Raw genomic sequence first — 12,298 nt, forward strand, 5'->3', positions numbered from 1 at the left:
AATTAATATCTAATTCGAAGTTTGATACAAATGGTCAGCTGTTTACATTCTGTTAAAAAACAATCTTCCTCCCAGCAACCTGAATTTGTTAGAAGTTAGATGTTATTTCGCCAAAAGAAAATGATTGCATTAATAATCAAACGAGAAAAAAGAGATCATGCATTCCGAAATTAGATTCTATTCACAAAATGCATTCTTAAAATGAAAGTACCTTGAAACACAATGCAAGAGACCTAAACATTAAGATCTACCAAAGATCTTATAATGTATCGTTCTGTTAAAGTGAATATCAGATCTCACACAATAGTTGATTTTTCTTCCACGGTAGGTTCAAAACTAGATGCAAGTAAATCACAAGCTTTCCAGATACGTTCTAAGGGAGGCTCAATCCAAATCCTTTTCATGTCATACTCATCCGGCGAAATCCACTCGTAAAATTCATTTTCCCTCTTGGAATCATCATAGAAAGACCTACACCAGGGCATGATCAATCTCCCCTTATGCCAAGCGAAGAAACTTTGTAGAAAATAATGCACCTCGGCTAGAGCTGGAACTGCGAACGATGTGCTTCCTGTTAATTGCTCCTTGAAATGATAAAAAATCCATTGATTTTCTGATAAATCAAACTTCCAGAATTTCCATAGACATTCAGACTTCCATCCCAAGATATAATCTTCACTAGATGCAACAGAAGCAGCAGCTTCGATATTGTTACTATTTGGTCCTTGATCAGAGAGCTGTTCCCAATTCTGGTTTCTTATATCAAAAGCACACAGCTCATCAGTGAAAGCACAATAGAACAAATCACCCGCATAGTTCACATCCAATACGGAACCATAAGCTCCAGGCTGGTGCTGCATATGCTTCCTCCAGGCTTTATATCCCGGACGAGAAGTTGCAATGTCTGTTCCAAGTTCACACAACAAAAACCACACAATCAGGAGAGCTAGGGCTCAACGAGAACGATGCCTTGCAATGACCCATCCCCAACTCAGGCAACCTAACGATCTCATTAGTAAAAGGACTGTATAAGAAAACAAGAGTGCAACAACAAAGACAAGATTCTTCCATTACCCTGGTGAAAAGAACCCAACCGTATCTTGATGCGCAAGGTTTTGCACCAACAAGAATGTCTCTATCTTCAGCAGCAGCAGGGCTTGTTTCTTCCTCTACAAGGAAAGTCCTCCAGACAGATGGGTCGCCGAGCTTGCACACGCTTCGAACTCTGCCATCATGGGTTGCTTGCCAATCGTGAAACATTAGCCATGGAAGCATATCACCAGTTTTGATCTCATACTCGTTGATATTGAGATGTTCGTTCCAAAACTTGCAAGCCCTAGAGAGTCTTAACCTGTCTGACCAGCCTTGTTCTGCCATTATAAGTCTCACGATCCCTCTGGGAAGATGGGACCAATCGCATTGTGGCTTGGTTGCTTTTGTCTGGCACTTCTTTCGACGTTTAGAGTTATAGCTGATCAGTGGGGTTTCTTCTTCCTCCGGTGCTAACATCTTTCTTGTTCTCATTCCTTTAGTTATCGTAAACCAAGCCGGTTGTGATATTTGATCACTCCTAGCCCTCTTGTCCTATCACAACTTTATAAAAAAACTCACCTTAATTCCATTAAATTTAGGATTAATTTTATTTTTTAGTTTTATTATTCCGTTTTCTTATTTTATTTAGAATTCATAATATCAATTTGTTTCTTTGTAAGTAGAGGGTTTTTGACAAATCGGAAAGATCGGCTTTCAAGACTTAAAAACGGTATGACTCGTCGTTTATATCTTAATCAGATAGATAACGTGTCGTATTTGACTTACGTGGAGTAAGAATTGAATGACCTGTCAATTAAAATTTATATTCTAGATGACATGTCATTTACCACTCATAACTTTTAAATGATTTGCATTCTGTGTAGTTTTGGCAAATTCTTTACTTCATCACTCTATTTCCCGCCAATCAATTGATTCACTTTCAAAACGACTCGCGCACCCTCACTCTCCCAATTACAAGTTCCTTTCTAGTCTGTTTGGTTTCCGAGAAAATGTACAGAGAAGACAACAAATCGTTGTCTCCTTTCGTTCTTTTTCTAATTTTCAAAATTCTACTAACTCGATTTCCTAAATAATACTTCAAGCACTTCTCTTTTTCAAAAATCAAATATGATCGAATCGTCTCTCTCGTTCTGTTTGGACACCGAGAAAATGTATCGAAAAGAAAAGAAACAGTAACGTTTTGATTTTACATAGGAAAACTTTAATTTCTCATCATGAATTTTATTTTTCTTCCTAGTTTCTGAGAAAATAATCAATTCATCATTTATTTTTGTGAACTTAAATGTCGCGATTGCTCATCAGTAGACAGATCTAGTTCGAACTATTACTTATTCAAAATTTTCTTTACTTTTCTTTTCCTTCGTTTTCTCGGGAACCAAACATGCGCATAGAAACTGCTCGATCATATTTATACAATTCTACACCACTTTTTTTTTTCTTTTAAGTTTCTTATATTGACTTAACTTTTTTGCTCACCGTTGTGGTTTTTCGTTTTGTTACAGATTTGAGTTCGAGACTTATAGCACAATAAGACGATGTCGAACATAACAGTCTGTGCTCGATTCAGGCCTTTGAGTTCAAAGGAGAGAAGTAATCACGGTGATAGCGTGTGCATTCACGGCATCGACAATGAATCCTTCATTTTCAAGGTCTTCTTTGATTTCAATAAACATATTTCGCGATTATGTTGTGAGAATTTGTGTATGTATATGTACTTGTTTGTATTCATGGATATGTAAATGCGATTGTGTATATTTGAATGAGATTGTGTTATGTGTTTGTGTTTGTGAATGTATCTGAGTTTATGATGTGTGGAAGTCCGTATTTTACAGTTCAGAATTATTCATAGTCTTAGCAATTCAAAGCTAAATTGCTACAATTTGCGGTGACTTGTGAAGGATTATGTACGTCTATGAATGTACAACATATATGGAGTAGTATGTTTGTGTGTATTTAAATATAGTGATTGTTTGATGATTTGTGATGATTATATGATAGGATGACAAGGAAGAGAATTTCAAGTTTGGCTTTGACAGAGTGTTCTACGAGAAATCTGAGCAAGCTGAGGTGTTTGAATTTTTAGCTCTGCCTATTGTTCGAGGTACAACCTTAAATCATTTTTGGTTCTAGTATAAGTATTAGAAGGTCTTATGCACTGATTATGTATGTAGTTCTGCTTTCTCTTTTGGATTTAAAAATATTGTTTTAGAGGTTCCATAAAGTATTGAGAAACCGCTGTTATTCGATCATGCTTCCGGAATTCCATCTTTTTTTCCTTTATGGTGGATTTCTGTCCTATTTTAACATTGTGTGGCTGGTTTTTCTTCAGTTTGGCCTTTAACTTTGTACGTTTTCCCATGCATTTTAATTTAATAGATGCTTTTAATGGTATGAATGGAACAGTCATCACTTATGGGCAGGTGAGGGATTTTTATCATTGTGTTGGTTTTTTATCTGCTGTTGCATTGTTTCATAATTGTACTAAATCATGTAAGTTTTTCATTGACAAACTTTCTTATTCATTTGGTACAGACAGGAGCTGGAAAGACATTTAGCATGGAGGTGATGTGATGATTCTATATAATTTCCAGAAATGAGGTTTACTGAAGCTCGAACATGTTAGCATTCACTTATTTAATCAGGGACCTAGCATCCTAGCATGTGATGAGCAGAAAAAAGGATTGCTCCAGAGAACAGTAGATGAACTCTTTGATTGCATGAAATCTTCTGATGCATCAGTCAAGTTCACCATCAAGTTGTCAATGGTATTGAGATGCACACTGTTTCTTTAGTCCTGTACATGTATGAGCTAACTAATTACTAATGCTGTTTAACTTTTGAACCTTCATCGACTATCTAGGTCGAGATCTACATGGAGAAAGTCAGGTTCGTGCATGCAGAGATGCATTTATTTTGATTGCTTCGCACATCTAATCCCAGAATTCCAGCTCATTAGACAGAAGATAGATAATTTTCTAGGATATTTTCTGTTCTTGAACTGAAGCTGTTATGGCATTATCTTTTTCTCAGGGACCTTTTTGATTTATCAAGGGACAACATACAGATTAAGGAAAGTAGAGTACAAGGAATACTGCTATCTGGGGTAACAGAGGTGAGACTTTTGTAGATACTCCGTATCAGCTTTTTTTGTTTCTTATTAAAAAAAAAAAAAAAAAAGGCGACCGATTTTTTATCTTAGAATGGAGAATCAAATAGCCTTTAATTTAAAAATGATCCACTAAACATGTAAACTTTAATTCTTGAAAGAGACTTCACTTTTTATTTTCTGTTTTTGCAGATCTATGTATTCAACTCTGCAGAAGCATTGCAAAGTCTAGCTGTAAGAATGAACTTCATGAAAACTTTGTCCAATTTCTTTTATTGTATCAACCAATTTCTTATATCAAACTTGAACATGAGAATTTTGTCGCAATCTGATAACATAGTTCAACTTCTAATTTGATTATGCAGAGTGGGATATCTAACAGAGCTGTTGGAGAGACTCGTATCTCCTTTTTATTATGTATAATTAATTCTTGAGAAATTTTTAATCAAGCAATGCTATAAAGACGATCCTATTAGTATCTTTTCATCTTTATAAACTAGTTTTAAACTTTTTCGTCTTTATAAATTAGTTTTAAACCTTAACATTTGATAGAAATGAACATGGCCAGCAGTAGAAGTCACTGTATTTACATATTCACAGTCCAGCAAGAACTGACTAAAGAAAAAAGGTATTATTTCTCCGCTCGATACTTTCAAGATTTGATGAATTAATGGTAACATTCAAAACTGTGGGCAGGGTCAAAGCCGGAAAATTACTTCTTGTAGACTTGGCCGGGTCTGAGAAAGCAGAGAAAACTGGAGCTGAAGGGAAAGTTCTTGAAGAAGCTAAGACCATCAATAAATCCCTTTCTGCCCTAGGGAATGTAATAAGTGCTCTGACTTGTGGTTCACCAGGCAAAGCATTCCACATTCCATACCGTGATTCCAAGCTAACTCGAATTCTACAAGATGCTCTTGTTCGTTTCCTTCCCTTTAGTTCACCCACCATATAGTTATAAAATTTGAACTGAAGTTCTACATATTTCCATCTATCAGGGAGGGAACTCGAGGACTGCATTGCTCTGTTGTTGTTCACCAAGCACTTCAAATTCAGCAGAAAGCCTCTCCACTCTTCGCTTTGGCACAAGGTTTGCTATTTATACCCATTGCTAAGCATGCTGTGTGACTTTGCATTAGCAGGAAATGTTCATTATTAGGCACATTTTTTTTTTTGAAGAGATTATTAGGCACATTTAAATGTTCATTATTAGGCACATTTATGGCAATGGATGGTATGAGATTTGTTCTCCTTGATTCAGATATCAAAATGACCTCAAAATTAAAATCAATAATGTTTGGAACTGCTTCAAAAAATTTTACTTTTTTGCAATGAGTTTTCTTAATTTTTTCTTACTAGGATTCTCCAATGACATTTTGATTCTTTTGACTCATGGCAGGGCAAAGCATATTAAGGCATCACCACATGCCCATTGCAGTAAAGAAAGTAATGCCAAAAAGCATGGAGTATATGAAGCAACTAAAGATGAGTCAATGGAGAGAATTCTGAACAAGGTCAGCATTATGTTTTGAGATTTTCTCCATGCACCTGTTATTTTATTTTCTGAGACGGTCTGTATTGTTGTAGCTGAGGGAGAGACTGGATGTTGAAAATGTCAATTTACTTGAAGAATTGTTCATTATGGAGGGGATTATATTGGATCCAAATTCAGTTGAAGACTTGGACTTGGCCTTTGAAGATGTTACCCTGCAAACAATTACCTCACTGCAACACATGGTGGAAGACCTTGTGCGTGCTGTTGAGGAGGTATGACATAAAAATAGTGACGCAAGTAGGAGCAATTTCTCATATTTAATGGCTTACAATTGCATCCAGCTTGCCTCCATCATATCTTTCAGTAATGGTGCTATTTAATTTAGATATGAAAGTGGACTATGTTCTACAGTTCTAATCCATCCCCAAGTTCTACAAGTACATTAAATTTTGGTTTTGTTTTATCTTTATTTTTTTAGCTTAAGAGTGAGAACAAGGCTCTCAAGACCAGAATAGCTGCTGCTGGAAAGATTGATGCTTTTCACAAAGAGGCTGGGGAAAACGGATATGCAAGTATTGTGCATAAAATTTCTGACCGCCTCAGTCATCTTGTTTCCTGGATCTGGCCATTTTCCTCTGCAACTCACTAAAGTGAATCTTGCTATTTCATTGTAGTTCCTGTTCACTCACAAAAAGGTCATATAATAGAAAAAAGACTCTGCATATCTAGTAGTACGTAGTTTAGTACTTTTACTGATATAATCATGACTCATGATTAACAATTTTCTGATTTATCATGATTAGAAATTCACAAATAATTGAGTCTCAGTACAATTTTGCAATGACTTCACTGAGTATTTTCAGCTACAAAAACTTGAAATCTTTAGACACTTGAAATGGAAATATAATGACCCCAATTCTAATTTAATATGTCTTGTATTGTAGCTTAACAAATTTAGATAATAATTTTTTTCTTCCCTTAATTTATCTGCTTTCCTTTGCTTATATTTTTTTTTAACAAATAATTTCTTTATTAGCATTCATATCTGCATTGAAAAAAAATGAGTAGTAAATACCAATCCTTCTGTCCTATCTTTTGTGTACACAAGAAAACTGAAAATATTGGAGTGCACAGCTGGTTAAAAAGGACCCATGCATGCCTTCCATTAAAGGGAAATTCAACTCTTTTGCTTACAAAACGCTCTGTTTCAATTGATACAGTTAAGTTTTAACAGTCCTTATTTAACAATATAAATGTATTTACATGGACTTTCTAAAGGATACAATTCCTTTATCATAGCAATTTTGTCCTTTGATTGACAAAGCGTTGCTTCTGGCTCTCATGTGACTTATAGTCTTTCTACAAGTTAAAGCAAGACAAAACTTGCTTATAAAACCCACTAAACTTTTTCTTACCATTGCATGTTTTTAAAACCCCTTTTGGGAATTTGGTGGGCGACACATAGCAATCAAGATAAAGCTACTACCACTGCTAGCTAAAATGACTACCAAGATCTTGATTGTGCAAATTCTCACATTGTGTTCCATCATTTTACCTAAGGCAAATTCCCTTGTCTTCAAATATCCTGCTGTTTTTAACTTTGGTGATTCAAATTCAGACACTGGCGAACTTAGTGCTGGCCTAGGCTTCACCCTGGACCCCGTTTATGGACGAACTCACTTCAAGGCTTCATCTGGAAGATTTTGTGACGGCCGCCTTATTGTAGACTTTCTCAGTAAGTTTACCAATATTTCGCAACTATATTAAAATGCTGTTGTAAAATGTTTCAAGTCTAATGTGTCGGGTATCAAAATTTAACATAAGGGTAACAAAGATTCCACGAAAAAAGATTTAGAAATCCGAGATTTGAAGGCGACATTACCATGGGGTTGTACCACCTATTTATGTATAACTAGCTGGAAATCAGACGAGTACCATATTTAATGGGCTTTAGGCTCAACGGTCAACAGTTATGTGCAAAAAGATAATGATATAATATATTCTCCAATGATATAATATATCTTATTATCTTGGTCATTGAACCAAAAAGATAACTTGCTTTTGTCTTTTTATCCCTTTTATTCTGGGTTTCTGTGATTTGAAGCAAGCTTTAACAGTACACATCCACCAAACGTCTTTCAATCACAACAGCCTACATAAAATTATTTATAGATAGTAACTAACAAACTGCAAGCGAAAGCTACAAGCCTTCTTGTTCTTCAATGGCTGCTAAGATTTGCATTCTGCAAATCTTCACCTTGATCTCCTTCTTGTTGCCTGTTACTTATTCTATTGAATTCAAATTTCCTGCTATTTTCAACTTTGGTGATTCAAATTCTGACACCGGTAATCTTATTGCTGCTGGGATTGAAAGCCTTGATCCACCTAACGGACAAACTTACTTCCAGAAACCATCTGGAAGATACAGTGATGGCCGCCTGGTTATTGATTTTCTCAGTAAATATCCTATCTGAATTTACTGATAAATTATGCTTACAACTTCTGCTTACAACTTCTGTTTTCCACAGTTTCTTCCCCTCTTTTTCTCTGTTTCCTTTCCTCTGTTTTCAAGAAGAAAGTTTGCTGGCTTTTCTTGATCATCTTGTGTAACCCTTTTCATCTTTGTGGTGTTGCAGTGGATGCAATGAAACTTCCATTTCTGAATGCCTATCTTGATTCAATAGGCTTACCAAGTTTCCAGAAAGGGTGCAATTTTGCAGCCGCAGGATCTACTATACACCAGGCGACTCCAACATCTGTCTGTCCATTTTCATTTGACATTCAAGTCAATCAGTTCCTTCATTTCAAAGCTCGGGTTGTTGAATTACTAGCGAAAGGTGAACTCATGATCAGATAATATTTTTAAATGTATAATTCTAAGAAGCCCTCATTGACATTATTGAATTACGTGGATTAAGAAACTTTTGATAGAAACCAGTTTCGGCAACATAATTGCAGGTAAACGTCTTGACAAATACATTCCAGCAGTAGATTATTTTTCCAAGGGGCTGTACACGTTCGATATAGGCCAGAATGATCTCGCTGGTGCATTTTATTCCAAAACAATAGATCAAGTACTTGCTTCAATTCCCAAAATTTTGGAAGAATTCGAGACGGGATTAAGGGTCAGATTATGTGAAACTTGATTAGTATTTCATTCTCAAATAATGAGTTAGCTTGTGGCTAAATTCTCACTCTTTGCTTGTTACAATGGAATCTCCAGAGACTATACGACGAAGGGGCTAGGAACTTTTGGATTCACAACACAGGTCCCCTTGGATGCTTAGCTCAGAATGTTGCCAAATTTGGAACTGATCTATCAATGCTTGATGAGCTAGGTTGTGTCAGCGGCCACAACCAAGCTGCTAAACTTTTCAATCTGCAGCTTCATGCACTCTGTAAGAAACTGCAAGGAGATTATACAGATTCAAATATCACATATGTCGATATATACACCATAAAGTACAGCCTTATTGCAAATTATTCCCGATATGGTTAGTATCTTTAGTACCATTGATGACCATAATTCTCATTTTTCATTCATTTACACTCACTGATGATTAGAAATTCTGAATCCTATTTATTTTGCCTCTCGTTTTCTTTCTGCAGGTTTTGAGCAGCCTATAATGGCTTGCTGTGGGGTTGGAGGTGCACCGTTGAACTATAACAGTGGCATTTCATGCGGTCAGACGAAAGTTATAAACGGGACCTCAGTCACAGCCAAAGCCTGCAGTGACAGCACTGAGTATGTGAATTGGGATGGAATACATTATACAGAAGCAGCAAATCAGTATGTTTCAACACAGATTCTCACCGGAAAATATTCTGATCCTCCTTTTGCTGACAAAATGCCTTTCCTTCTTGATCTTAAGTTCTGAAGACACTGTGGACTTCAAGCAATGCTTTGGCAGCCATTGGTCAATATCAAGTACTAACAAGTAATGTCCTTTGTGACTGGAATTCAGTGACCTAAGGTTGCATTCATCATTTATTTGCTGTGCTGACCTGAAAGAAAATTGAAAAGCCTCTTTAATGCAAGTGTTATTATTGATTTATTGATTTATTGATTTGACAACTCTTAACTCGAGAAGTTGAGAAATTATTTTTATTTTTATGTTTTTGGTGAGGAAGCACAATGTTGAATAATTAGCATCAAATATTCACTATCCGGTGCCTTTACGGCAACGGATAGACTTAGATTCGCTTAGACTAATTCATTTTCTAATCCACATAAATGCAACCTAAAACTCATAAATCACGGTCTTGAAATAGCTAACTAACTGAATGAACATAAAAGCAATAGATTACCAAATTTCCACTCTTTTTCTATATGGACTATGCCAAATTAAGTAATTTTTTCTCCTAAATTGGGCATTTGGTGGTAATAGATTTTCGGTAAGCAAACCTCATGGTAAGAATGCATAAGAGTAGGAAATATAAATCCTTCTACAAGTTAACTAACAGCTTGAGAAAAAAGTACTCATGCATTGTCATCCATTAAAGGGGAACTCAACACATGTTCAGTAGCACATAAAGAATGGAAAAGTAATTGAATAAAGAATCATTAATGAAATAAAATAATAATTGAATAAATAAAAGTGGTGGAGCAGGCTCTAACTTTTTTCCTTTCCTTTTTTGCTTTGTCTGAGTTTTTTATTTAAATATGCTTCACCATTCTTTTATCATGGTTTTCTCTTCTCACCATTTTTTTTCTTTCTTAAAGGTTGCATTCTCTCTCACCAATTCATTTCTTACCTCCAATCCAAGGTTTTTGATAAAAATAAAAAATAAACCATAAAAAAGGTGCATTGTTAAGTGGTGGATAAGTTATGTTTGAAATGCAACCTTTTTGTATGCTTAGGGTTTGATTTGATTTCATTATAAGTATAATTGCTAATAATTTATGAGTTTTAATAATACATTATTCATTTTTGTGCTCACACACACACATTATTGCATAAAATGTAAGGATTTAACACTCAATTTAAGTTATGAGTGATTGAAAAATCAGTCCAAGAAGAAGTTGAGTACGAAGTTAGGTAAGTCGAGAATTTAGTCGAGTAAGAAGTGAAAGAGATGAGTACGTCGAGAATCTGGTCGAGTAGGAAGTCAAGTAAGTATATTAAATTAGTCGAGTATTAAGTGAATTAATTTTTAAAATAAATTGAGTAAAAGTCAAGTCGAGTAAGAGTTATGTAATTTTTAAAGAGATCAAGTACAAAATCAGGTAAGTCTAATATTTAGTCGAGTAAGAAGTGAAGGATATGAGTAAGTCGAGTAAGTCGAGAACTAGTACTTTTGAAGATAAATTGAGTCAAGTATTAATAACTTTTAAAATAAATTGAGTAAAAGTCAAGTAATTATTTTGAGCAAGTCGAGTAACAATTATATTATTTTTAAAAAAAATAGAGTTTCAAGTTGGGTAAGTCGAGCAGTTAGTTGAGTAAGAAGTGAAATAAGTGAGTTGAGTAAGTCAAGTATCTACTCAAGTAGGAAGTTGAGTAAATAAATTGAATGAGTTGAGTAGTAAGTCGAGAAAAAGTTGAGTAATTGTTTAAACAAGTCGAGTAAACGTCAAGTAAGTTTTTGAACACGTCGAATAAGAGTCGAGTAATAATGTTGAGTAAGAAGTCATTTGATTAAGTCGAGTAAGTATATTAAATGAGTCAAGTATTAAGTCGAGTAATATTTAAAACAAATCAAGTAAAAATCGAATAAATTTTTTTGAATAAGTCGAGTAACAGTTATGTTATTTTTTAAAGAAGTTGAGTACGAAGTTGGGTAAGTCGAGCATTCAGCCGAGTAAGAAGTGAAGTAATAGAGTTGAGTAAGTCAAGTAAGTATGTTGAATAAGTCGAGTAGTTTTTTAAACAAATCGAGTAAACGCCAAATCTTTTTACTTTTTTTACTTTGTGATTTAAGGAATCAGTTTAGTTTTGTTATGGTTTTATTGAGGTTATTTTTATACTTTCCCTGATTTTTTTAAATATATATATATATATATTAATGATTTAAGGTATATTTTAGATATTTTAGGAAAAATAGGGTATATCCCACGCAATTCCCTCTTGTTTTCTAGTGTTCTCGACTTTTGTTCACAAAAATAAAAGAACAAAAATGTTTTGTTCCATAAATTTTTTTAGTAACTGTTAGAAAATGGCCTTAGCAAACATGTTTTTGTGTTTTTCATTTTTTAGAAACAAAAAACACCCAACAAAACGTACCAAACGCACCCCTCTTCTGCGTGCCTATCTGGATTCAGTAGGCATACCAGGCTTCCAAGAAAGGTGTAATTATGCGGCTGCTGGATCAATTATACTTCCAGAGTTCCAGTTGCTCTAGGATCTTTTTGTCCATTTCCATTTTCATCAGTTCATTCACTTCCAAGCTAAGGTTCCCGACTTGCTAGCTAAAGGTGAAGACATGATCATAAAAGAATTATAAGCTATGATTTAAGAAGCCCTCCTTGGCAATTAATGAATTACTTTTTTTAAAGAATTAATTACTTGTTAAACAAAGTTTCATAGAATTATTTTGCGAAAGGGCTGTACATAATTGACATAGGCAAGAATGATCTTGATTTTGCACTTTGTAAGTTCTAACCACATTAAACATTGGATCAAGTACTTGACTCAATTCCAAAAGTT

The 12,298-nt window shown here is 34.8% G+C and overlaps 4 protein-coding genes and 1 pseudogene across 5 annotated transcripts; 3 read left to right on the forward strand and 2 right to left on the reverse strand.

The window, feature by feature from the left end:
* Positions 1 to 278: 278 nt before the first annotated feature.
* Positions 279 to 1,283, reverse strand: LOC112098480. Its single transcript, XM_024184913.1, has 2 exons — positions 1,075 to 1,283; positions 279 to 1,000 (listed from the first exon to the last, which is right to left on the reverse strand). The coding sequence occupies exon 2, from the start codon at positions 858 to 860 to the stop codon at positions 297 to 299; it is 564 nt and encodes a 187-aa protein (XP_024040681.1). The 5' UTR covers positions 861 to 1,000; positions 1,075 to 1,283; the 3' UTR covers positions 279 to 296.
* LOC112098161 (F-box protein At4g00893-like) lies at positions 916 to 1,509 on the reverse strand. Its single transcript, XM_024183793.1, has one exon. The coding sequence runs from the start codon at positions 1,507 to 1,509 to the stop codon at positions 916 to 918; it is 594 nt and encodes a 197-aa protein (XP_024039561.1).
* A 973-nt stretch (positions 1,510 to 2,482) lies between these two features.
* Positions 2,483 to 6,429, forward strand: LOC18042476 (kinesin-like protein KIN-1). The gene is made up of 15 exons (XM_024185062.1): positions 2,483 to 2,702; positions 3,052 to 3,154; positions 3,430 to 3,473; positions 3,586 to 3,615; positions 3,696 to 3,818; positions 3,914 to 3,939; positions 4,084 to 4,165; positions 4,352 to 4,393; positions 4,525 to 4,558; positions 4,712 to 4,787; positions 4,856 to 5,075; positions 5,155 to 5,246; positions 5,556 to 5,670; positions 5,744 to 5,923; positions 6,130 to 6,429. The coding sequence occupies exons 1-15, from the start codon at positions 2,589 to 2,591 to the stop codon at positions 6,298 to 6,300; spliced, it is 1,452 nt and encodes a 483-aa protein (XP_024040830.1). The 5' UTR covers positions 2,483 to 2,588; the 3' UTR covers positions 6,301 to 6,429.
* A 669-nt stretch (positions 6,430 to 7,098) lies between these two features.
* LOC112098521 (GDSL esterase/lipase At1g54790) lies at positions 7,099 to 9,675 on the forward strand. Of its 2 annotated transcripts, none has more exons than XM_024185065.1 (5): positions 7,099 to 7,386; positions 8,288 to 8,488; positions 8,610 to 8,776; positions 8,875 to 9,145; positions 9,261 to 9,675. In XM_024185065.1, exons 1-5 carry the CDS (start codon positions 7,152 to 7,154, stop codon positions 9,527 to 9,529), a joined length of 1,143 nt encoding a protein of 380 aa, XP_024040833.1. In that variant the 5' UTR covers positions 7,099 to 7,151; the 3' UTR covers positions 9,530 to 9,675. The 2 variants fall into 2 exon arrangements, with proteins under 2 accessions (XP_024040833.1, XP_024040832.1); XM_024185064.1 differs by lacking the exon at positions 7,099 to 7,386 and adding an exon at positions 7,661 to 8,108.
* A 2,132-nt stretch (positions 9,676 to 11,807) lies between these two features.
* The window catches only part of LOC18040241, a 1,424-nt pseudogene continuing 933 nt past the window's right edge, over positions 11,808 to 12,298 (forward strand).

Source organism: Citrus clementina, unplaced genomic scaffold (assembly GCF_000493195.1).
Source record: "Citrus clementina cultivar Clemenules unplaced genomic scaffold, Citrus_clementina_v1.0 scaffold_5, whole genome shotgun sequence".
NCBI lineage: Eukaryota > Viridiplantae > Streptophyta > Magnoliopsida > Sapindales > Rutaceae > Citrus > Citrus x clementina.